This window comes from Tinamus guttatus, unplaced genomic scaffold (assembly GCF_059628265.1).
Source record: "Tinamus guttatus ecotype Peru unplaced genomic scaffold, ASM5962826v1 Tinamus_guttatus_pri_ptg000314l, whole genome shotgun sequence".
In the NCBI taxonomy this organism is placed as follows: domain Eukaryota; kingdom Metazoa; phylum Chordata; class Aves; order Tinamiformes; family Tinamidae; genus Tinamus; species Tinamus guttatus.
Window position 1 is genome coordinate 6,478,928 of NW_028288848.1, and position 23,353 is coordinate 6,502,280.

Sequence of the window (23,353 nt, forward strand, 5' to 3'; positions counted from 1 at the left end):
TTTGCATTTAGTGAACTTCCGAGAACTTCCAACCTCATCTTCATAATTGGCCTCATAAATTTGAGGAAAGAGAGAAATCAGCAAAGGCAGAGGAGCGAGGGAGGGCGGGCGGGAGGGCGGGCGGGCGCATGAGAAGTGACTCTATTTGGTGTCCTTATTTAATTTTATTGCACAGATCCATCTTCACCCGCCCCCTCCCTGCCTAGCCCTCTCTCTCCCGCTCTCCCTGCTGGGTTCACCTAATCATGATAAATTCATATTCATTTCCCTGCCTGCTCCGGCAGGGGGGAGCAGCTCTGTTACATTTGCCCGGCCGTGCTGCCATTAGCAAATATTTACTCATGAATATCAAGTGCCACCGGCGGGAGCCGAAACGCCCCTTGGGCAGCCCTTTTCCCCAGCCCGAAGCCCTTTCCCACCCTGGAGCTGGCACAGGGGATGGGCAGGGATGCCCCCAACACCAAGGGACCAGGACAGGGTAGTGCTGCCGGGACGCGCCTGGGCTTTTGCTGTGGTTTTCCCCGGTGCCCTTGGGGTCTTGCCGCAGGCCCCACATGTGCCCCTGCTGCGGAGGGGCACGGGGCAGCGCTGGGGCGCCCGGCCCCGCTGCCCGCCCGCCCCCGGCTCTCGCGGTGCAGCTGCATTTGGGTTTATTTCTAATTTTCAGGATGATCAGACGCACAGGCGGGAGGGCAGGAAGGAGGGCGCTGGGGAGGGGGAAGAGCCGGAGCCCTTCCTGGGAAGCAGCAGCCGGGTGGGAGCCCATGAGAGGCGGCTCCAGCCTCCTCGCCCACCGCAGCCCCGGCCTCCTCCGGCGCATCCCGGCCTCCCACCCCTCTGGGCACGGAGCCTTGGCCCTTCCTGCACAAGTGATGGCCCCCGTGATGTGGCCCGACCCAGCCCCATGGCTCTGTTAAAGGGGCCTGGGGACAATGTGGCAGCAGCAGAGGGGACACATCCCCAGTGATGCCATGGCCCTTGCAGAGGGCAGCCCAGGCTCAAGCTCCCCGCAGCCGCCTTCCCTCGAGGAAAAGCAGTAGGAGCAGCAGGGCCAGGCGAGTGCTGGTGCCACAGCAGCCGCTCAGTGCCACAGTGTGTGACCTGGGAGCCCTGGGCTGCTGTGGGGCTGACCTACCTCGTCCCCTCACCTCCTGGCCTGGTCTCTGCCCATGCTGGGGGCTCCCCTGGCCCCTCTCCTGCTTCTCTGTCTCCTATTGAGCCCACGGCTCCTGCGGCTTCTCTCTGTGCATAGAGGCTCCCTGGCTGGGAGCCGGCCCAGCTGAACAGACAGACGTGGTGACCCCAACAGCAGCGGGGCAGAGAACCAAAGGACAGCGATAAAATAAATAAAGAATTTATTTTACTTCCATTTTCAAAGCACCAAGACATTCATCAAGCCCAAAGACATTCATTTCCATCAGGTATCAGGGAGAGCAGTGGGGCAGGGGGCCAGACCAGGCCCTGGGGGGGCAAGGCCAGCAGGAGCCCTGCAGTCCCCCCAACAGCAGATGCCTCAGGGCACCTCTGCCCCCAGGAACCCCTGCAACACCCCTAACAAAATGGAGCACTGAGAGTACCTCCTTGTCTCCAGAAATTCATCTCCAGGATATAAAATTAGTTGAGGCTTTCTGAGGAATCCAAGTAACTCCCCTGGAACCAAAGGGGTTAGTACAGACACACACACACACACTCAACCCCCGTCTCTATCAACAGAGAACAGGTGACCCCCAGCCTTCATAGGTACAAAACAAGGTAAATTTAGCCCAAATTAGAACCACCCTCTCATCTCTTCCTGGCACCCACAAAACACACAGTCTGGACAGGTACATTCAGTGCTGTTACATTCACACCCCCCAGAACAGCTCCGTGAGCCGCAAGGTTCCCCCGTCCCCTCCTGCACGGAGAGGAAAGGGGCAACAGCCAAGGCCCCGGGTGCTTTCTGCAGTGAGACGCCCGTGGGGCCGGGGGGCAGTGAGCTCAGAGCGCGGTCCTGTGCCTGCCCCAAGCCCCAGGCCACGCAGCGGGACCCACCAAGGGTGCCAGTGGCTCGGACGGAGGGAGGAGGGCAGTGGCACGAGGCAGCGGCACGAGGCGGGGGCCTTGCGATCCCCACTGCAGCGTGAGAAGGGGCAGCCCTGCTGCCTCTGTACACGGTCAGGACACGGATTTCGGGGCGGCTACATTCAGGCACAGAGATGCACCCTGCCTTCTCCACTGCTATGCACGGAGAGGGCTCTGACCTCACGGCTCCCGGCAGCGCAGCACGAGGCGGCAGCGCTCCCAGCCCGCACCCTCTGCTGGGTGAAGCCACCAAGCTGTGCCCGCAGCGCGGCTGCACGGCTGCCCACGTGGCTGCACGGCTGCACGGCTGCCCGCAGCACGGCTGCACGGCTGCCCACGTGGCTGCACGGCTGCCCGCCCGGCTGCACGGCTGCCCGCAGCGCGGCTGCACGGCTGCCCGCCCGGCTGCGCAGCCCCTTCTCGGGGACGGGGAGCGGGGGTACAACCCATGGTCATCACGGCACAGTCCCAGGGCAGTCAGTGTCCTTCAAAGCAGCAGACAGAGGGTGCTGGTGACAGGAGTGTCACCAGTCCCGCTCGGAGGGCTCCCGGTAAGGCAGCCCCAGCTGGATAAAAACATCCCTTTCGGTGGGGGTAGGCAGGATATGGCCAGGGCCCACCTTAACGCCGCCGGGGCCCCGCGGCACGGCCGAGCACAGGGAGTGCTCCGACAGGCTCATGCCCTTGGTCTTGGCCAGGGCCCGCATGGAACGGTTGAAGTGAGCCGAGCCAGTGAAGTAGAGCAGGGCACAGGCGAACTCGCCGTAAGGCACCACGATGATGTCGAGGCGCCGGTGACGCTGGGCTGGCCCGGGGAGGCGACACACGCCCAAGTACTTCTTCTGATCACCGTTGTCCTCCTGGGTCACCAAGTCGTCCGTGAGGAAGCCTGGGGAGACGGAGCAGACACAGGGAAGGGGCTGAGAGACAAAAGACTGACCTGCCAAAGCTTTCCAGAAAGCAACTGAGATGTCCCAAAATGGGGCTGCAGGGTCCCCAAAAGCAGCCTCGGCTCTGGCAACTCCATACAGGAGGAGCTGTGTGGAGCTGCAGCAACGCTCCCTCCTTAATGCCGGCTGGGGAGCTGCCGCTGGAACGTGGCCAAGGCTGCTGCACTCTAAGGATTTATGACATATCCTACAACCCATCGCCTGTCCCTCTAGGCATGCCACTCGTTTGGAGCTCAGACCTCACTGCTCCTGAGCTCCTGCTTTGGTACCACATGCCAGTCCCCAGGCCCTCTTACCGCTCCTGTGGAGGCTGTCGAGCAGTTTGTTGAAGACGCCGCGGTGAGACTGCCCGTCGGGGTGCGTCACCAGCACGTCCACGTCTCCACACGTGGGCTTGCCCCGACGGTACGAGCCACAGGCCACGCACACCAGCCCGGGGTTCAGCGCCAGGGCTGCTTGTCTGACCTTCAAGAATAGAAAGGGAAGGATGAGGAGTCTTGAGGACAGGTCTCTGTATCGCTCTCTTGAATAGTATCTTGCACTTTTGTACTCCCTTCTACCCTACCTTGCAGCTCTAGGGTCTCTAGGGGATGGAGCAGCTATGTAAACAGCATAGCAAACTGTGGAGAAAGAGGCCACCCTGCTACCAGGAACCACAGGTGGTTGGGTAGCTCCTGTGAGGTTCTACCCAGCCCAAATCCACACAACAGACCTCTCCTTTGACCACTGGTCATCCGGACCAATGAAGCAACCAACGAGAGACGAAGCAACACGGAGTTGGCAAGGTAGGGCCAGAGCCCTCACCCTCAAGGAGAGGAGGAGGACAGAGGGCTTTCAGTGCTCCTTGTGGGCCAGGACAGCAGAGCTCCTGCTGGCCACAAGGAGCACGAGCTGAACACAAGATAGTCACAGATCCCTGAAGCACAGAGCGGTTCAGAGCAAATCTCCTCAGCAGGCCCCAAGAATCTGCAATGTCACCTGGATTCCCATCCTGCTGGGTCTCTGCCTTTAAAGCAGAGCTAGGCTTCCTGAGGAAAACCACTAACCACCCAGCATTTTATACTGAACTGATGCCAACCAGCTATATATAATCAGGTCCTTCCTTAATGCAGCCACTTTTAGGCTGGACTGAAGCCCCTGTTCTGCACAAACTGCTAGTTCTGATGGTTTCATTCATTAAATCCTTGAGAAGGTCCTTGGGCAGCAGCAGAGTATTCCCCACATGACTGTGCCAATCACTCTGCTGGCAACAAATGATTAGGGGCCCACTGATGAGCCCATCACAGGGGCTGGGGTTCAGAAAGCCTGTGTCCATGCCCACAGCCCCTTGTCAGTCTTTGGGATCATCCTTCATTAGCAAGAGATAAACCCATTAACCTTTGCCCCAGAGGTGCTCCAAGAAGGCCACAGGCCTTTCTCATGCGGAGCAGCTCCTCCTCTGGTGCTCTTGCCCCCTTCTGACTTTAAATGAAGATTTCTAGAAAGCTCCCAGCCTCAGCCCAGAGCCCCAAAGCTCCTCAGATCTCCTTGTGACAGGCAGCACAGACAGTGACTAATCCCTTCTTCGCTCTCCTGGGCCTGGATCGGAGGTGCGTGCGTGTGTATGGAGGAGAGCCCAGTAATCCCTTCAAATTAACAATAGACCCATCCCCAAGAGCCACCTTCTCAACCCAGGCTGCCTGGGAAAAGGGCCGCTCGCCGCTGAAAGGGCTAATCCAGCACACAGGAGTGACACCCCAGCAGGAGCCTGGCAGGAGGGTATTCTTCGTGGCCAGGGCCTGTGGCCGAGTGACAGTGTCATGCTGGCTGCTGCTTCTATGGTGATGAGCGAGCATGGGGGCAGCAATGACAGTCTCCCCTAGCTCGCAGTTCACATTAGGGCATGTGGTCTTAGCACCCCACGACCCTGGAGTATCGTGGCCCACCAGAGCAAGCAGCACCCACATGTAGCCTAAATCTCCTTTGCTTGTCATTGGGTACCACTGCTCCAATATGAAGCTTGGCGGCCAGAGCACAGGTACTCGTAAGGTGCTCACAGCTTTCCTTGGAAAAGCACCACGGAGACAGCTCAGGGGCCTTGGCTGCAAGCAGGTACTGTAGAGGAGACGAGGGATAGAGTAGGGAGCTGGGAAGCTGCTCATCCCACCATGCCAAAGCAGCCTTCCCAAAGCAGGGCAGGGGGTGCAGCTGACACCCAGGAAGTATCATCCTCCTTGAACCTTCCTACTAAGCCAGTGCTTTGTGTGCCCATGTCCAGAGAGGGTGTGCCGAGCCCTGGTACCACTGAGAAGAGGTGCTGGAGAGCTCAGCTCCAACAGCAAAGCACCTTCCACCACGTGCAGCCTCCCACCAGAGCCCAGCAATCGCTGTGCTCCGCGGGGCTGCGCTCGAGCTACTCACGGTCCGCTCTATTTCCGCGGCTTCCTCTCGAGACATGCGCTCCAGGAAATCCTCGTAGTGCTTCAGCCCCACGGCCTGCTGGCTGCTGAGGGATGCCTTGGTGCGGATATCATCCAGCGTCCGGAAACCCTGGTGCAGACCGTGTCGTTATATTCAGACATCTGCTGAGACTCTACTCTTCAAACGCTTTAAACCGAGATTTGAGGGGATTACATTCCACCTTGCTCGAGTCCAGGCTAGTCACAGCTTCAGAGATCCCATCACTTATGATCTAGTTCCTAAGGAGAGGGGATTTAAGCAATCCCACTACCCACAGGCACTTCTAATCTCCACCTCACAAAGGCTTTGAATCTCAGCTAGCCCTGACAGAAGGGTACTGTTCTTAAGGCATGGTGTTCCTACAGCTTGATGAAAAACAGGCAATGCAGGTAAGGCAAAGCAGACAGTGTGAACACAGCTATATTTTAGACAAAAAATTTCAAGCATGACACCAAGCACTACAGAAAGCCAGGTTTCATTAACTCTGCTCGGAAAATCTGTTTTTAGAAAAGGAGCCCACCCAGTCACTCATGTGACCAGCAGCTACAGCAGCCAACTGGGCCAGCACACCAGCAGCAACTGGCTCATGAGCTTTCAAAGCCAGGATGCCCTCGTCCCAGGCTGGCTCTTAGCAGTGTCACTGCTACGCTATTTTAGCAGTGCAAGATGAGCTCCAAGCAGTGCTGCTACCACCTCAACTGCACATTTTCATTCTCTATCCCCCTACTCATCCAAATTCAGCCCCAGTTACATGGGCTCCATTTTCCCCTGAATACCCCACACCATAATCAAGTCTTATGCCTTCACCTGCAAAACCAGACACAGAGTCCACTCCTGAACACTGGCGACCAGAAACTATTTGCAACGACAATTCTCCTGCTGTCAGGAGGGGTCTGATAAGTTGTAGTCTGGAAACCATTTGTGTAGGCACTAAACTTACCTGCTGGTACCACATCTGGGCTGTCTTGGCCCCTGCTCCCCAAATGTTGGAGAACAACTCCAGCACAGGCACGCTCTCGCTGATGTGATCCAGCTTCCGCAGATGTCCACTCTCCAAGATCTCCAAAATCTTCTCTGCCATCCGCTTCCCAATCCCAGGAATTTTACAGGCCTCCTACACAAGAAACCAGAGGAGTTAGTTGCGAAGTGAAGGCCACAGACAGGCTGGGCAGTTGTTACCCACTCAGGGACGGGCTACCCCCCAAACAGTAACTGGTAAGTGGCAGGATTAGCTGTGTGTGCTGCTGTCCCCTCTGCACCAGCCTTACATACTCAGTGCCAAATGCAGAAAGACAAGCAGGCAGAAGGGGACTGAAACACCGACACACCTAATGGCGGGACCACTGCAGTCAGATCTATCTTGTCTTAGGTACTGTCTCTGATGCGTGCTTGAGGGGAAGGGGAAAATATCTTCACCAGCCCCAATGTGCAGGGACATTTACTTCACGGGTACTCAGACCTGGCCTTAAAAATCTTGGTGATCTGAAAACACTGCACATGTGAATCCTGTGTAGCCAGTGTGAATCCTACTGCTGTGCAGTCAGTGAGAATCCAACTCACACTGGCTACACAGCTCCCATCAAAACCCTCCCAGCAGGGAATTCCCAGGGCCTGAAAATAAGCTATCCCAAAAGAAAGGAGTCTGGCTCAAAACGGAGCTAGGATGCTAGGTCCACCTCCCTGCTCCACCATCCTGGGAAGGTATTTTACCTGGTAGGAGGTGACTGGTTTGTGGTAGCTCTTGAGCGCATTGATGGCTTTGGAGTAGCCCAGAGATCTCCACTTGTCGCCCTGGACAGAATAGGCCTTTGCCAGCACTTCCAGCTTCTCTGTGATGCACTGATTATGATTCTCCTTCTTGTTCTTGGAAGAATGAGCACAAACCCACTTGCTGACAGGCTGGGCCACTGTGGAAGAGCTGTCACTGGTCTCCTCTGATGATTTTAGAGGGTAACAGCCAGAAATCAGTGCTTCTAGATCTCCCTGGGTGACACCAGCATCTTCTCCTTCGCTGTCTTCATCACCAGAGACTTTCTTTAAGGAAAAGTAGAAAAGTAGCCATATGAGAATAACTGCATGCCTCACATACATCCCCTTGGCACAGGGTACTCCTGGGCACCAATCAACCCCCAGGGCTTGGCATTCTTCAAAGCTATATGTACATCTGACACACAAAACGCAGGAGACAGAGACTGTGGCCCAAGCCTCTGAGACCTAACTGAGGTTAAGACACTGGTTAAACGAGCAGCAGTTGCCAGCAGCCTGGTGTGACAAAGTCAAAATCTCTGGCTGGGGATTCCTGACTCCCTTATTCCCACCAGGAAACCTTCTGTTACGTGCACATCCCTCTCTCACGTTCAGACTCTACATATTCCACCCAATGACACAAATCACAGTTTTCATGTTACTCTGTTTTCATGTTACTGACTGAAAATTTTAACAGTAAATAACCACAGCCCATTTTTTTCCCATGGCTATCTGCAATAGAAAAGGGGGAGGAAGGAGTGAGACAAAGGACTCACTCCATATTCCTCAGTGACAAAAGGAAGAACCAATGTACACATGTGCTGATACCCTCACAGCATTAGGATGCCTCTGTGCAGTTACAAAGCAGTCAGCGTTGGCTTCAGGTAACAAACAAGAGAGGATAGAAATGGGAAGCTGAACAGAGGTTTTGCAGACTACTTTGCTCACTGGAGTCCCCCTCTCTCCTTATGTATAAGCACCGGAGCTCAAGAAGAGCCAAGAGCTCCTGTAGTATGAAAGCAACTTCAAGTCACCCCTGCAGTTACATGTGGCACTAATTCCTGTTACGAGTTTCTGAAACGTGTCAGCTTGACTAAGGCTTTATGGAGAAGAGAGAGGATGTTTGTTTGCTTTACTTTTTGTAATCTTGCTTTATAAACTCTGCAAGCTGAGTTGGAATGAGGATTTGATAAAATAGCTTTATTCACCTTGAAACTTTGTACATGACTCCCTTAGGCCACTCTGGCCCACAAAGTAGGTAGCGCCTTAAGAGCAGCTACGGGGCATATGATCCAGCACTACACACGTCTCCAAAGTTGGAACGTACAAACTCCCCAAATCTTAGCCAAAGCATTTCCTTACAGAAATGTGACTAGCTCTGTATCATGTGTGAAGCTTCTAAGATGCTTCAGGATCCTACAGCAGCTGACTATCATTTTAGCTTAATGTTAAAAGTAGCTGGCATGTCTTTAAAGTACATCCAGTGGTTTTTCTACCTTCTCCCCAAACTTACTTAGTCCTAGGCTTGGATCAAGAGGTTCTGCTCCAGTATCTACAGATGGTTCAAAGCATAGACTAATCACAAAAAATATCAATGTTTGAAGCAAAAGAGCAATAGGGTTTCACACAAACTCTAGCTACTTTCTAACCACTAAAGTAAATGTGAGCAGAAATCAAGGCAGCTGGCATGAGACCCACAGGAGTTTAAAAACCCTTCATTTAAGGGGAAGATTTGCTACAGATTGCCACTAAATTAACCAGAGTTACCAGAGACAAAGATGGGGTAACAGCAAAGGTGATGAAGAGATTAGAAAGCAACAGCCTATTCTATGACATGCTGGATAGTAAGTGTGAGAAGGAATCCCCTCCACACAAATTCAAGACAAGAAGAAAGCCCAAAATAAAGGAGCTTTCAGTGGACTGTCAGCAAGGGTTTATGAAACAGGGTTTTATTTATCAGCAACTGTGATTTTGGAAGGTGCTGGCAAACCCAGCATTAGAGCACTATGATAGGGCTGCAGTCCTCAGAGATCTCAGGTAACTCTGCTACAGATAGATCTAGATGAAACAATGTCAAAAATCAGCAAAATCAAGTGAAATGCAGAAAGAGAACACAAAGTTAACATCAGGTCTGGAGAGGGTGACTCACAGCAGAGGCCACTAATACCCCAGCATGGATATTTAAAGCACAACACACAATCATCTGAGTGGCAACCTGATCCGCTACATGTGTCTGGAGGGAGTGCTTGTCAGGGAGTGGAGAACAGGTTAGCAAGGCTCAAGCAGGAACGCAGGATGAAATATCAGTTTCCTGAAAGGGAGATATTCTCAGATATGGAATATTTCCCCAAAAGAGGCAGAGAAAACATGATCACCAGAATGAGCCTTGGACTGAGCAAAGCACCAGGACTGCTTCTGCTAGAAACGTTTTGATGGAGTCAGGAACACCTAAAAGGGACAAAGGGAAGCAGTAACCACGTTCACAGCCCAAACCTGCCAGTACTGATCCCCTGAGGTATCCACATGCTTTTGCTGAGGTATTCTGGCTGCAGCACTGCAGGGTGCTCTTAGCCAAGGAAAGCAGCATGCAGGACCATTCATAAGAATGGCCTGTACTGAAGCCTCACCTCAGCTGGCTCCTGCTGCCCAAGGATGTCCAGGGTTTGAGGTAAGGAATCCGTCACGGGTGCTTCAGCCTTTGGTTTCACAGCTTCCTGCCCAGCCTGGGGCTGAACCTCTTTGCCAGCCAGGAGCTTCTGCTGTCGCTGTTTCTGCAGCTCTCCCTCCTCCAGGTACCTGCCATAGATCAGATGTCTTAGCATAGGAGCAAGAGATTCCTCAGCCCCCACATGTCTGCCTAGGAAATCCATCTGCATTATTTGGGATAGAACAAACAACCAATATGAATTTCCCTTTCTCAGACCACAGAACTCATTACAGTGGTCTTGGTTCAAACACCCAGTTTCCATTCACTTTGCTAACCTGCAGCTTCCACTTCTCAGACTCTTCCTCCAAAGCTCTGCCAATACATTTTGATCCTAACCTACAGCTGCCTGCTGCACCATTCCTTGTTTCCTCGGGTGCCTAATAGTTCTCTCTACTTTTTATCTGCAATAATCAAGAAACAGCATTTAATTCTCAGTATTTCTAAAATAGCCTTCCTTCCTACCCTGATAGATTGGGAAGAAGTGCCTTTAGCATCTGTAGCAAGCAGCAATACTCCTGATAGCACTTCTGGACTCTACCCCAAGTTCTGCTACCCAACAGACCAGCAACCAGCCACAAAAATCATGAACTGTATGGGGAGAAAAGCCTCCAAGCCATGCCCGAAGGATATGTAACAAGCTGCAGCCTAGGGATCTTGAGCAGGGGTGAAACACCAGCGCAGCTCAGCTTGGAACAGGGGTTCCATAGGGAAGAACGATGGCCTGGGATTTGCATACCTGAGGGGGATAAGGAGGCTGTAGCCCTTGGTACTCAGCAGCTTCTGGTCTCTAATGCACGTGCTTAGCCAGGATGCCTTCACTAGCTGCAACCCAGGAGGCAGCTTGGGCTGTTTAAGGAGCCGGAAGGCCCGATCACAGTCCATGTCTTCGGCCACCACGACGTGCGTCACCTCCGAGCAGAGCTGGCTGCAGACCCGGCCCCCGTTCTGCACGATCTGCTGGCGGAAGATCTCAGCCCTTGCTTGGCCGATGCCAGCTTGCAGCACGTAGGCAGTGACGGGTTTCAGCCACTCTGCTGGAGAAAGAAATGGGGGCAGGAGGTCAGTGCGGGACAAACAGTGCCCCAGGCCAGCTGGGCTACGTGTTTCATGCAGGACTTCTTGGGAGCGACAGGAGCAGGCAATCTGGGGGGACACCAGCAGCCACGGGCCCAAGGCCAGACACAGAAAATCCTCCGTCTGTGGCCTCTGCAGGGAAAGCGCCTGGGCCAGAAAAAGCCCCTGGGAGAAGGGCATTAACGCCCGGGTCAGGAGCACTGCAGACCCCGCGGGCCAGGCAGACTTACCCTCGGGCAGCCCCGCGGCCTCCTCCTTCGCCAGCTTGGCCGGGACGCTCTTGCCTGGCTCATCCCTCCCCTTCTTCCTCTTGGGGAAGGCCTTGACAATCCCACGCGGCTCCATGGAGCCCGGGGGAGGCTCACACTGCCGGCACCCAACGCCGGCTACAAACAGAGAGATACATAAATAAATATTAAGAGCGAGGGCGCTCCAAGCAGTGCCGGGCCGGCCGTGGGGGCAGCGTCACCCTCCCGAGGGAAGCACCTAGGAGGGGGGCACAGGCCGGCGGCTCCGAGGCACGAGCCGCCGAGGAAGCCACTTCAGAGGCGGCCGCCGCGGGGCCCTCGAAACCGCCGGGCAGGTGCCAGGGGGAAGGAGCGAGGGCGGGAGCGGCGGGCGGCGATGGCGGCGCTTCCGGGCGGCGGGAGGAAGCGGCGGGCGGCGCGTTGCCGCGGTGACGGCGCGGCCGCCATGGCGGTGCCCGGCTGGCGGGAGAGGCTGCGGGCCGCGCGCAAGGCCGCGCTCGTGCAGGACGGTAACGGCAACGACAACGGCGAGCCGGGCCCGCCGGCGGCCCCGCGCGGAACGGGCCCGGGCTGGGGCCGCGCAGGCGGGATCGGGCCTCAGTCCTGGGGGACGGGGTCCCTGGCAAGGGAACAGGGCCACGCACCCAGCCCCTGGTGAGGGGACACGGCCCCAGTAGGGGAGGGGAGTAGGAGGAAGGCAGGGCTGCACGTACCGGACAGGGCTCCCGACGAGGGAAGAGGACCCCACACCCGGGGACAGGGCACCAGTCTAGGGGGGACCAGATCCCTGACCAGGGGACAAAGCCACATACACAGGGAGAGGGGCCATACACCCAGGAACAGATCCCCAGAGCTGGAGACAGTGATGCACTGGGGACAGGGCCCCAGACAAGGGGACAGGGCCACATACCCAGGGACTGGGGCATAAAGCCAGGGCCCCTCTCTGCCTCCTGCTCTCACCGCCTGCCTCACCTCCAGGGAAGAGGAAGGTCCATTACCTGTTTGAGGATGGCAAAGAGATGGCCGAGGAGTACGACATGAAGACGGGTCAGCTAGTGAGTAAGTGGCGCTCTCTGCTCGTCCCTGGCTGGGGCATCTTGCCGTGGTGGAGCCCGGAGCAGGGGGCTGCCCTGCATGCGTGGCAGCGGGGCTGCGCTCGCGAGCCTTGGTTGGTCTTGAGAAGGACCTGTGGGTTAGGGACAAGCTGCTCCCAACTGGCCCAGAAGACAGTTCTGGCTGAAGCTCCACTGAAGGCTGTAGGGAGGTAGGTGAGGTCCAGCTCAGGCCTAAGGTGCTCCCAAAGTCCTTGTTTGGGCTGCACTCTTTCCCAGCTATCCCCTCTCTTGCAGCAGACTCAAAGGCACTGAGTGGGATGGCCCTCTCAGGTTGTAGCACGTGCTGGGGTGAAATAGGCTTTTTGGCAACTTCTGCAACCACAGATGGGCAAAATGTTTGTTTGGGTGTTATCCAAAACCACATCAGCTGATATGTGGCACCTACTGCAAACTCCCTGTGGGTTCTGCACTGACTAGCAGAGAAGAGAAACAATGTGTACTAGGTTCCTGACTTTAGGAGTGGGCCAGTTAACCAATCCACTTACACCCAAGGGAAATGACTGGAATTTAGTGAAAAAGCATATCATAATGCATTGGGCAACTCACTGGAGTACTTTTTATAGAATAGAATAATAAAAGCCTCCTTTCTCCTTTCCACAGGTAGAAAATGGCGTGAGAAGAATGCCTTGGGGGGCTTCGGCTCGTGGCAGATTGAGGTGGGAGATCCAACCTCGCCTCCCATGGGAGCACTGGAATCAGAGCTCATAAAGGAGAGCAGCTCCAATGTAAGGGGGCTGCCGGCACCACTCCACCTACAAACACCCAGCCATGTGCTTACAGCTGTAGCTGGTAGAGTGCAGGCCACTCACAGTCCCAAGAGACAGCCTGAGGCAGCCTAGCACTCTGCTGCAAACCATCCCTGATGGGGGGAGTGGGGCAGAAAGAGGGCATGTAGTGTTTTTGTGTTGTTGTTTTGGATTTTGGGGGAGGCGGGGAGAGAGAGGGAGTTCTCTAAGAGGTTTGTATTTTCCTCAAGTAGAGAAACAGTCAACATTTCATGGTGACTATGTGAAATATGAAAAGCTCAGTCTCTGTGTGAAATCTCTCAAAATAGCACAGAAAAAAGGGCTAGGGAAAAGAGGACCCAGCTGGAGGGGCCTCACTAAAGGTACTTATTTGCTGCAGCCTGTCTTCATGAGGAAGGATACCCTGACCAGCTTCCAGTGGCGCATCCGTAACCTGCCCTACCCCAAGGAAGTCTACAGTGTCTCCGTGGAGAAGGAGCAGCGCTGCTGTGTTGTCCGGACCACCAACAAGAAGTCAGTAAGGAGAGCACTGCCCCTGCTCATAGCCCCTGGGGTGGGCTGGCACAGAGGCCAGGCTAGTGCTTGCACAGGTTCTAGTATGCAAGGACTGAGCAACCCTAGCCAGCGCGTACAGCTGAGTGTCTGCTCCTGTCCAGCTTCCACTTCTGGGCACTCCAGACTTGGTTTTAGTAAAGCCCTGCAGCTCTGTGCTGACCCTTGTCAAGGTGAAGCATCCTGCTCTAGATGGAGCATTCAGATGACACTAGTGTAATCATTTTTCAGAATGCACATTGCTGCAGAATTCAACAGGTAGAGTATCAGGAATGTGGGCAGCCATGGAGACCTCCCCCCAGAAACCTATCCTGTAGTATAAGGCAAAAAATGCGATTTAAAAAAAAAAAAATCTTGAAAGAAAGCACCACAATATGTTACAGAAGGAATTTGAGATAAGAGCAAAAAATGGCTATTAAACATCATCTTTTACAATGTCATTGCATAGCTGTTTACCCATGGAATGAGAGACAGTGCCCCAAAGATTTTATAGCCTCAAATATAGGGCAAACATGAGCTGTGGTAATGGGAAGGAAGAACAAGGACTAGAAGGAGAACAAGGGAGCTTACTGGAAACTAAGTAAATGCCATTTACAAATTGGGGTATTAAAACAATATGCAAAGATGGACAAGCTGCTCTCTGCTTGCCTCCTTTTCCCAGTGTGGATGTAAAATACAGAAAAATGAATCATGGATAAAAACCATACTGGTTACTTTCCAAGCTTTATGCTGCCCTTTCAGCTACTCCTCGAAGCTGGCTGTAGATGGTGCTATTGGCAAAGAACTCACTCCACTTTGGCTACTTAACACCTTAGATGGCAGAAACCACAAATCTTTGGGTTTCACCACAGCAGAAGCAAGGACAAAGGGATGCTTGAACTCTGCACCTGAGCACACCTGGACGCTTACAAGCAGAAGGAGGTTTAAGACTGAGGAAGAGGCATCTGTCCCACAAGAACAGCAAGCAGTTACAGCTCTCCACCAATAAGATGGTGGCCTGAATCTGTGCAAAAGGATTCACAGAGGAAGGGTGACCATTTGGTAGGGAGACCTATATAAACAGGCTGAGTTAATGAGAATCTTATCTGCTACACATGGGTACCATAAAGCTATAACAGGAAGCGACTCTGTATCAGACAGGCTTATCTGCTTCCAGTCCTATTCATTGTAGGGTGTATGTGAGAACTGCCCTGCCTGATTAGGTGCTCTAAGGGTATAACTTACCCACTGAGGTCATGCCCTGCCTGGCAAAGCTTTTTGTACCACTTTCTGGACCACAGTAGAGACCCCCAACAAGCAGTACAAACCTGCACACTTGTAGACTGGTATGGGAGATAGGTGAAAAACCTGAGAGCTGCCCACAGCCTGCAGATGAAGGCTAAGGGTTTCTGAAATTAAAGCTGTAAAGTCCCCTCTGTGTGACAAGAGCCATCTTGCTGACAGTAGGAGCAGGGACAAACTCCAGCACCAGAACACTTGGTGCAGGCTCCACAGTATCTTAGATCATTACTCTTGGGTCTTGGCCAGGGCAAGGCACCACTCGGCAGCTAATTCCAAGATAGCAACAAAGGCTTGGAGGCAGTAGAGAGAGTGCACATCACTACAGGAGAGAAAGGAAGCTCCAGAGCCTCTCCAGCCCTTGGATGGCAGCCACGGAGCAGCGCTGCCCGCCAGCTGGAGGCGCAAGCAGTGCCTTGGCTTGCTAAGCTATTATGAGTAGCTCAGTTGTAAATTCTCAGCATAGCAGTAGCAGTTTTCCCTACAGGATAAAAAGTGGGTTTCCACTAGGAGGGGAAAAAAAAAAAAAAAAGGTGAGTTCACATATGTACTGTGGGTCTTAGGCCAGGAGCCAGGCTCGGAGTGCAGTACTGCTCTTGGCCATGGGGTGAGAGGCGAGGGCAGAGAATCTGCCTGTCTCCAGAAGGGAAAACCACCCATCAACGGTCCGCCAGCCGAAACGGGAGCTCTCTACTTCCACCAGTCACTCCCATTCCTTCTGGCCACGGCAAGGGCTGCTCAAGTGGGATTTGCTTAAAACCTCTTGCTGTAAAATAAATCCATTAAACTAAACTCTAAAAACAAACCCAGAAAGCCTCCTCCCCAAACGCCAAACCTGATTCAATTATTGTAGTGAGAGGCAGTGGTAATGTTAGGAGGAGGAGGGGGTGGCCAGGCAGATCTGGTTTCCTTTGATCTTGTCACAGATTTTAGTTTGAGGCCAGCCAAAGCCATTCTTCTCCTCTTCTCCTTAGTCCTGCGGCAGCAGAATGCTGCTGTTTCATTGATGACTCCCAAGGCCCTTTGAAACAGTGTTTTTTTTTTTTTTCTCCCCTCTCCTGTGTACTGCCTTTTTTTTTTGTCTAATCGGTAAGAAGTTAACACTTCCTTAACATGTCTTTGTGTTCATCTAATCTCTGCTGTTTAACCTTTGACATCTCCCTTATTATCCATGTCTGCCACCTTTTCCAAATACCGACAGCAGTGACAACACAGAACGGTTTGAGCCCTGCGGTAACAAGCTGTGTACATTCCTCCCACTGCACCAGGAGAGCCATTTGCCCTTTGTAGCTGTTTTCACTGTGACTTGGAAAATAAACTACAATTTGGGCAGATGTAGCTAGAAGGGCTTCATACACAGTCAGCTGAACGGACAGGAAACTCTCCTGGCATGACAGCAGCCAGTGCCAGCTCCAGTTCAGCTCTGGGCACCTCAGTACTGACTGCAGGCTAATTCTGTGGAGGGGATTGCCCTTGGGAGTGCAGGAAGAGGCTGTAAACCCAGCCTTGCGTCTAGGTGGGCGCAGGACCACCAGCTGGTCTAGCTGATGAAGCCCCAGAGAGAGGCAGTAGATACAGGTCAAGTCATGGTAAGAAAGAAGGGTCATAGCCAAGCTCAGAAACAGGTGAAGGAGGTTTTGGTTGCAAAAATCTTAGGAAACTTCTTAGCTGCCTAGGTGTCTTGTAACTGAAACATAGCCCTTCCTTTCACAGAGAGTAAAGCCCAAGGTTTAGTGTGGAGAAACTCAGGTTGGGTAGGTTCAGCTGGCAGGAATCTCCCTATCCGCTACCTAGATATGAGAAGCAATCAAGAAATGGGGATAGAGACCAGGGAAAGAGCAGCCAGGAGAGCTAGCTGGAGAGCACAGAGCAGCAGGACAACCAGCAAGAGTGCTGCATGGAAGAGCTCTGAAGCAGTGACTCAGGTGACTGGGGACAGTCACATCTGGAGCTCAAAGCCCAGGGGCATCCTCAAGCACCACGCTGGCACCAAAGCAAGGGGTGATCCAGGAAGCACAACAGGAGCAAGCAAGGGGCCAAAGGATGGGTTCAGGAAGGACTGAAACACTAAACCGTGCAGCACTCAGGAAAGTAACAGCCACAGGGCACAAGGGCTTTGACAGCTGTTTTGGCAGGAGCTAATGGACCCTAGTACACTACTTGCAAGAAATGCAAGACTACATTTTGCAAAGCAGCTCGGGACTGCTAGTAGGAGAAAGGGACCCCACCACCTTTCTTGTTTGTCTCTTCTCTTATATGCAGGTACTATAAAAGGTTCCCCATTCCTGACCTAGACAGATACCAACTCCCCTTGGATGCAGCTGCGCTGAGCTTCACCCATGCCAATAATACCCTGATCATCACGGTGAGATTTTGGCTATGATGAATAGAATTTTGCTCATATCTTCACACCCAAAAAGAATTTAAAATTCTTACACACAAAGAAGTGAGATAGAGCAGGGAGATCTGCTGAGCGTCATTGATGAGCCCCCTTCTCTATCACACAGCCTGAAAGGTTGAGGTTACACTGGGCATGCTGACACTGGACAGGCCATCCCAGGCCCCAGGAGGTGCCTGCTTGCTGCTCAAAGTGACTCGCAGGTGGAAAAGCATCTGTAACGTTTCCATGTGTCCCAGCCCCTAGACCTGTGCAAGCTGCCCCCCTCAGCAGCAGCAAGACTCTCTTTTCTCAAAGCTCCCTCATGCTCTGTGCGTGAGTGTTAGAGTCCAAAGGCCTGCTACACTGAGAGGCTTCTCACCGTTAAAATCCCTGCTGCTTTGTGCCAGCAAGGATGCGCAAGGCAGAAGTTAGAGGCCAGCAAAATAAAGACTTACCTGTCGGACAGAGATTCCAAAGGCAGGCAGATGCTTTTTGTGGCAACTTGTCTTCTCAAATGTAGGAGCTAGCTACCAAGAGAGCATCCCTCCAAGGGAAGACCTGAGAGTGTAGAGGAAACCAGCCAAGAGCAGCACCTTGAGCCCTTCTAAGCTCCTGTACAAACCGTTGCAAAAAGGCACCTGCATCCACCACTAAGGTGCAGCAGAGTGAGGGGACTCTGAGGGGAGAAAAGAGGAACTGAAACTCTCACTTCTCTGTCTGCCTTTTTTTTAAAAAAAAAAAAAAATACATGTTTTACATAAAATGTCTGCATACAACCATCAAACACACCAGGGATCTGCAAACACAGCTTGCCAGGACATTCCAGAGGCATTGGTAGGGACCAGAACTTGATATTCAATTGGGAAATTTTGCCTGCTCTGAAAAAAAAAAAAAAAAAAAAAAAACCAACTCTGTAAAAACCTGGCAAACATCCCTAGCTTGACAGCACCATTGCTCCAAGCAGTCATTGGAGGTGGCCGGTAACAGAAAAGCTTCCCCTGGCAGATCTTCAGCTTGGCCCTCAAAGAAGTGTTTTTTTTTTTTAAAAAAAAAAAAAAAAAAAAAAAGTGAAAGAGGCTAAAAACCATAGTGTCAATTGCAGCTTTGCCTGAACTAAGCTGCTTAGATGAGAGACTAACAGGAAGGCTGAGGGAATCTCTCTGTCCTACAGTACCGGAAGCCAAAGGAGATCCTGGCTGCCGAAGAGGAGCTACAGAAGGAGCTGAAGAAGATAAAGGCAGCAAATGAAGATGACAACGAGTGTAAGACCCAGTAGGCTGTTAGGAGGCTGGGGTGGGGGGCAGCTCTCTGGCACAGCTTCATGGCATTTATTTTACTTTTGGTAATAAAATTTACCTGTCCTGTCAACACAGCCAGTTCGAGTTTTTGCAGGCCACAGGAAATGGCACTCAATCTCATTTTGGTCTTTTGATTTACACAGACTTTTATGATCCTTCCTTGAGTTGTGGAAAGCTACAACAGGAAAAGGAAGTGCACAACAGTCTCATCCAGAAGCCCTTTTCCCATCCTCAGCGAGCAGAAGCAGCATGAAGGCTATGTAGTTCCCCATGAGAATTCCCTCTGCCGCCATTACTGAAGGCAGTAAGTGGAGAAACTCCCTCCTGACACCCATTACCTGCTTGGGGTGTGTCTAGAAGCAGCTCTGTCCTGAGCTGTTGCTCAGGGTGCTCGTTTGTGCACTTAGGGGGATGCCATGTTGAGCCTGCTATCTCTGCAAACAGTATCAGGGCTTTGACCTCAACAGGGAACAGCTTGTGAAATAGGGTGAACAAGACACCCAGCTGTTTCCTTAACCACCAGCTCTTTGCAATGCCACATGCAAAGCAGAGAGCTGCTCCCCAGAGTACTGGAACTGAAACACAGCTCCCCTCATTTGCACGTCAGAGGGAATAGGTAGCAACTGAGCTCTCCAGCCAGCCTAGGAGTAGCAGCAACGCACCCTTTGCAAAGCTGGGCGCAAGCACAGCCCATTGCAAACCTGGTGTGAAGTCAGTATGGAGAGAACATGCCCTCCCAGCACTGCCTTATCCACACTCAAACCTGCTACTGTCTCCAGCCCACACCAGCCATCCCTACAGATTAAAGCATGTTGTCTCGTCCTGGTCCATACCTGAAAAGCTCCTGCCTAAACACCCTTAAGAGCAAGTAGGCCATGGGTACCCAGCGCAGCTCACCTGATGAGGTCTGCTTTCAAAAACAAGAGCTCCTCAGGGACCAGGTGAGTGGCATGTTCTGTTACACTCAGCAGTGAAGAATGACTGAGTAACTGCAGCTCCCCTCTGTAAAGTCCTCGTATGAGGATGGGGGCACCATCCATCCCCTACCAGAGCTCAGCACAGCCAGTGCCCCAGCCCCCTTGCTCAGGCAGCTTCCCAAACCCCAGTGCCACTAAAGGCTGGAAGGTGCAGCCTTCTACTCACCAGTGCTGAAACCCCTACGTGGCTACAACTCAGCTCTAGGTTTCAGCTAGAGATAACGTAAAAGCAGCTACAGGAGTGCAGGACCCACCGATATGGGCCGTAGAGTGGAATGGGAGCCATGGGGACTGGCGAGCAGGGCTGTCACAGGAAGAGTATCTCACACCAGTGGCACCGTTCACCTGCTTGGCTGACCTATGGCAGCTCATTCTAGCCTGGGGCTTGTCAGTAAAGAACTTCTCCCTCACCACCATCTATTCCACTTCCTTCACAGCCTCTCCCTGAGAACTCTCCCCAAAACATCTGGTCTCTGCAGCTCTCTTCCCCTGCTTCCATTAGAGGATCTAGAACACACTAGGAGAAAAAAAAAGCAGTTTACCCACAGACTTGTATAATCTCTCTCTCTGCCATCATCTCAATGGCATCTTTTTTTGCAGCAAGATATCTATGCATTGGGCACTTAGACATCACATCCATCACTTACCTTCCAGGAGAATAAGTGGCACTGCAGCAACTACACGAGAGCTGGGGACGAGGGGGAATGATGTGCCAGAGCTACATCAGGAACTGTGGCAGGGAGCTGTGCTGGAAAGAGATCCTTGCAAGGATGTGATCCTGCAGCAAAACCACAATTTTCAATTATTTCCCTATCTCACATCCACTGGGAATTGAGGGTTGCCTTCGTGCAGGAGGAGGAGCTTCGTGCAGGAGGGTGGTTCTTCTCCCTCCTGGCTAACAACTCCAAACAACCAATATTCTTCCAATTTGTGTGGATCACAAGGGCAAGAGGCACCTCTTGATAGTACAGCTGGCCTAGAAAGTCCTAGCAAAGCACCATGGTGGGAGTTTTGCTCTGGAAATACTCACCGTTTGTGATACAAAGACTCTTTTCCATATTTAGAAAACTCAAACTCACAGCCCAGTAGAGATCACACATCCCTGCCCCAAGGAGGACTGGCCCCAGACACTGCTGCACTAATCCATGGAGCCATGCTCCTTGGGAAACCCAGCTCTGGTTGGATGCTGGAGGCTGATGCAGAAAGGAGCAGAGCAGAGCTCATTCACATATGCCTACAGGATCCCAATAAACTGCATCGGTTCCCTGGGATCTGCCATAGACAGTGTGTTGCTTCAGTATTGAGGCAGCAAGCACTCAGGTCATCTGTGAAAATCCAAGATCCCAAGAACTGTCTTCAACACAGCAACAGTCTAGCCGCAGGTCCAGCAGAAACATGCAGTGTCTGAAAACAGCCCCAACCTCCTCTGCCCATCCAAGCCTCTGCAATCAGTTGGCACCACCAGAGCCCCTTTGGAATTCGAAACAACACATACAGTCTTTTCTGTTTCCCTTCAGTGTTTTATTTAGCAAAACGGGACTGTTCAGCCCTGCCAAATGCATAGCCTGACCCAATGGCCAAGCTGGGGAGGAATATGCTCAAAGCAGGGCTGGCTCTGCCTTTTAGCTCAGCTTTTGCTCTTGGGTTTGGAGGACAACACAAGCAGCTGTCAGAAGAGCAAGCACAGGTGAAAGGTAGAACCTGCTCCAGGCACCTCCCCTTCTGCCAAAATACTGCACCCCACACACAACCTAGGTTTACTTCACATGGCTCAGAGCTTGTCTGATCTTGAACTGATCAGCACACACAGCTGATGGAGAAAGCCAGCTCAACCTGCTCCTCAAATACTCTATCCACAGAATGAAAAAAAGAAAGAAAAATAAAACAACACGCTTGGGAAAAAAAGACCCTGACTTGTACAAAATAAAAAGGGTAAAGGACAACCGGCCTTTATTTCCACTAAAGGACAGGTGAGGTGGAGAAAGTCTGGCCCTTTGTGCACTCCTGAAAGTAGCTTTCTGGCAGGCAAAGAATCTCTTGAGACGCCTTGGGGCCCCTCTCACCTCTCCTGCCCTGCAATTCCCTGAGCCAAGTGTCAACTCCACTGAGTAGGGGTGACGAGAAATAGCCACAGTGCCTCATGGGGTGGTGAAGTCGAGGACGTGCAGGGCTGATGCCAGCGCAGCGTACAGGTGAGTGGTACTGAAGCGGAGGCAGTACACAGGGCTGCTGGTGGGTGAAGACAGGTGAAAGCTCTGCAAGAAAACAAGAGAATTAACCTCTCCTAGGAGGAACTCAGCCATGAGACCCTGTTTGGAGTTGCACAAGTCCAAAGACTGAGATGCAAAGCAGGCTTTTTCCCTACACATAGATTAGGGTCTCTATGGCAAACCACCCCAAAGATACACCAGCAGCCTTTATGCCTCTTCATCCAAAGAGGTGGACACTTGGCTGCCAGAGCACAACCTAGAAACCTGCAGCTGCCCAGCCTGCGGGCAGCCCTCACCTGCAGGCACCGAGTCTGCCGCTTATCCCAGAGGCGCACCACGCCATAGTAGGAAGAGCCGCTGGCAATCATGTGGTTCCCATCGCTCCTTATGCAGTACAGGGCGCTGTCGTGGGGCTCTTCCCACTCCTGGACGCACTTCCTGCAAGAGCAATGCAAACCAGCATATGACCGAGTCCACCCAGAGCCTGGACTGGAACTGAGGCCCAGTGTGCCCAAAGGAGCTATCTCAGCAGCAGGCAAAACGCCAGCTGTGGCACAAGGAGCACCCAGGAGCATCGCTCCAGCCCCAGAGCCTCTGCAACCTCTGTGCTGGCAGGACGGGCTCACCTGGTGCTGGTCCGTATGTCCCAGTAGCGGATGTAGGTGTCGTACCCACATGAAAGGAGAAGTGAGGGTGTCTCATAGAAGACATCAAGGACACCAGCTCCACGGTGGAAATCAGTCCCTAGGCAGGTCAACAGCTGACCACTGCAATAAAACACAATAGGGACAGTCATGCAGATCACAGAGCCCTTCTGCTGCAGCAGGCCAGAGCAGAGATGGTGTCACAAGAGCCTCTAGATCTCCTTTCTGTGATTTAACAGAATGCAAAAGCCTGTATGCCTCCCTTCCCCAACCTCTGCTGCTGTTAGACCACCAATGGTCACGAAGATTGACCAAGACAGGAATCAAAGGAAGGAGAAGAAAAGCCAAGGGCTAAGTGAGCGCCAGCAGAATGAGATCACCTTCCTTGGGTGAAATGAACTGTCCTCAATGATGTACTGAATGATGGGGCTCCACTTCCACAGGAGATAATTCCCAACCTTACTATACTTCAGATAACCTGCAATAGTCATTGATCTGATGAATCCCATCCTATCTGACTCTGCTCATCAGCATAGCTCCCACTGGAACAATCCCTGGCATTTTGGTCATGCCACTTAGGTCCACAGATAGATGAAACTCTTCTGCTGCAGGCCATGGCTGCTCTCCTCAATCTCCTCCACTCACCTGCATGCTGCAAACACCCTATTGGCAGCTGCTCATGGCAGGCCAGGAGCAGCCGTGCCTGGGCTGCTCTGGAGATGATATTTTTCCTCCTCTCATTCCTGGCCTACTGAGAAAGGGCAAAAGCATCATCTCCACAAAGCTCTAAACCAGATACTCTCTAGATGTACAACTCCAGCCTGAGCTCACTGTGAAAGGGCCCCTCGGCCAGGCAGGCTGGGAGGGAGAAGGGGTTGCAGTCCCTTCCCCAGGCCATAAGCACACCAAGCAGAGGGGACAACCCATC

The 23,353-nt window shown here is 52.8% G+C and overlaps 3 protein-coding genes across 6 annotated transcripts in view; 1 reads left to right on the plus strand and 2 right to left on the minus strand.

Moving 5' to 3' along the window:
- Nucleotides 1–2,554: 2,554 nt before the first annotated feature.
- Nucleotides 2,555–17,857, minus strand: POLL (DNA polymerase lambda). 2 transcript variants are annotated; one of them, XM_088528678.1, is made up of 9 exons: nucleotides 17,752–17,857; nucleotides 11,208–11,363; nucleotides 10,640–10,937; nucleotides 9,824–9,992; nucleotides 7,161–7,484; nucleotides 6,391–6,564; nucleotides 5,412–5,540; nucleotides 3,308–3,476; nucleotides 2,555–2,950 (listed from the first exon to the last, which is right to left on the minus strand). In XM_088528678.1, the coding sequence occupies exons 2-9, from the start codon at nucleotides 11,320–11,322 to the stop codon at nucleotides 2,586–2,588; spliced, it is 1,743 nt and encodes a 580-aa protein (XP_088384804.1). In that variant the 5' UTR covers nucleotides 11,323–11,363; nucleotides 17,752–17,857; the 3' UTR covers nucleotides 2,555–2,585. The 2 variants fall into 2 exon arrangements, with proteins under 2 accessions (XP_088384804.1, XP_088384805.1); XM_088528679.1 differs by lacking the exon at nucleotides 17,752–17,857 and having other exon boundaries at nucleotides 11,208–11,368.
- DPCD (deleted in primary ciliary dyskinesia homolog (mouse)) lies at nucleotides 11,639–18,664 on the plus strand. 3 transcript variants are annotated; one of them, XM_088528680.1, is made up of 6 exons: nucleotides 11,639–11,734; nucleotides 12,204–12,284; nucleotides 12,941–13,065; nucleotides 13,466–13,599; nucleotides 17,179–17,281; nucleotides 18,468–18,664. In XM_088528680.1, the coding sequence occupies exons 1-6, from the start codon at nucleotides 11,671–11,673 to the stop codon at nucleotides 18,570–18,572; spliced, it is 612 nt and encodes a 203-aa protein (XP_088384806.1). In that variant the 5' UTR covers nucleotides 11,639–11,670; the 3' UTR covers nucleotides 18,573–18,664. The 3 variants fall into 3 exon arrangements, with proteins under 3 accessions (XP_088384806.1, XP_088384807.1, XP_088384808.1); XM_088528681.1 differs by having other exon boundaries at nucleotides 18,399–18,556; XM_088528682.1 differs by lacking the exon at nucleotides 12,941–13,065 and having other exon boundaries at nucleotides 12,204–12,280.
- A 2,821-nt stretch (nucleotides 18,665–21,485) lies between these two features.
- Nucleotides 21,486–23,353, minus strand: part of FBXW4 (F-box and WD repeat domain containing 4) — a 57,511-nt gene continuing 55,643 nt past the window's right edge. Inside the window, 3 exon segments of the mRNA XM_088528683.1 lie at nucleotides 21,486–21,826; nucleotides 22,078–22,219; nucleotides 22,408–22,548. Of these exon segments, the coding sequence (XP_088384809.1) occupies nucleotides 21,710–21,826; nucleotides 22,078–22,219; nucleotides 22,408–22,548 (400 nt within the window). The 3' untranslated portion in view covers nucleotides 21,486–21,709.

Coding starts and splice junctions, on each gene's coding strand:
- POLL (XM_088528678.1), bottom strand. CDS start 11,322: ATGGAGCCGCGTGGGATTGTCAAGGCCTTCCCCAAGAGGAAGAAGGGG. Junction 9,993..10,639: donor AGCCTCCTTATCCCCCTCAG/GTATGCAAATCC, acceptor GATCTATGGCAG/GTACCTGGAGGAGGGAGAGC. Junction 3,477..5,411: donor CCGCGGAAATAGAGCGGACC/GTGAGTAGCTCG, acceptor CTATTCTTGAAG/GTCAGACAAGCAGCCCTGGC.
- DPCD (XM_088528680.1), top strand. CDS start 11,671: ATGGCGGTGCCCGGCTGGCGGGAGAGGCTGCGGGCCGCGCGCAAGGCC. Junction 12,285..12,940: donor GAAGACGGGTCAGCTAGTGA/GTAAGTGGCGCT, acceptor TCCTTTCCACAG/GTAGAAAATGGCGTGAGAAG. Junction 17,282..18,467: donor ATAATACCCTGATCATCACG/GTGAGATTTTGG, acceptor TCTGTCCTACAG/TACCGGAAGCCAAAGGAGAT.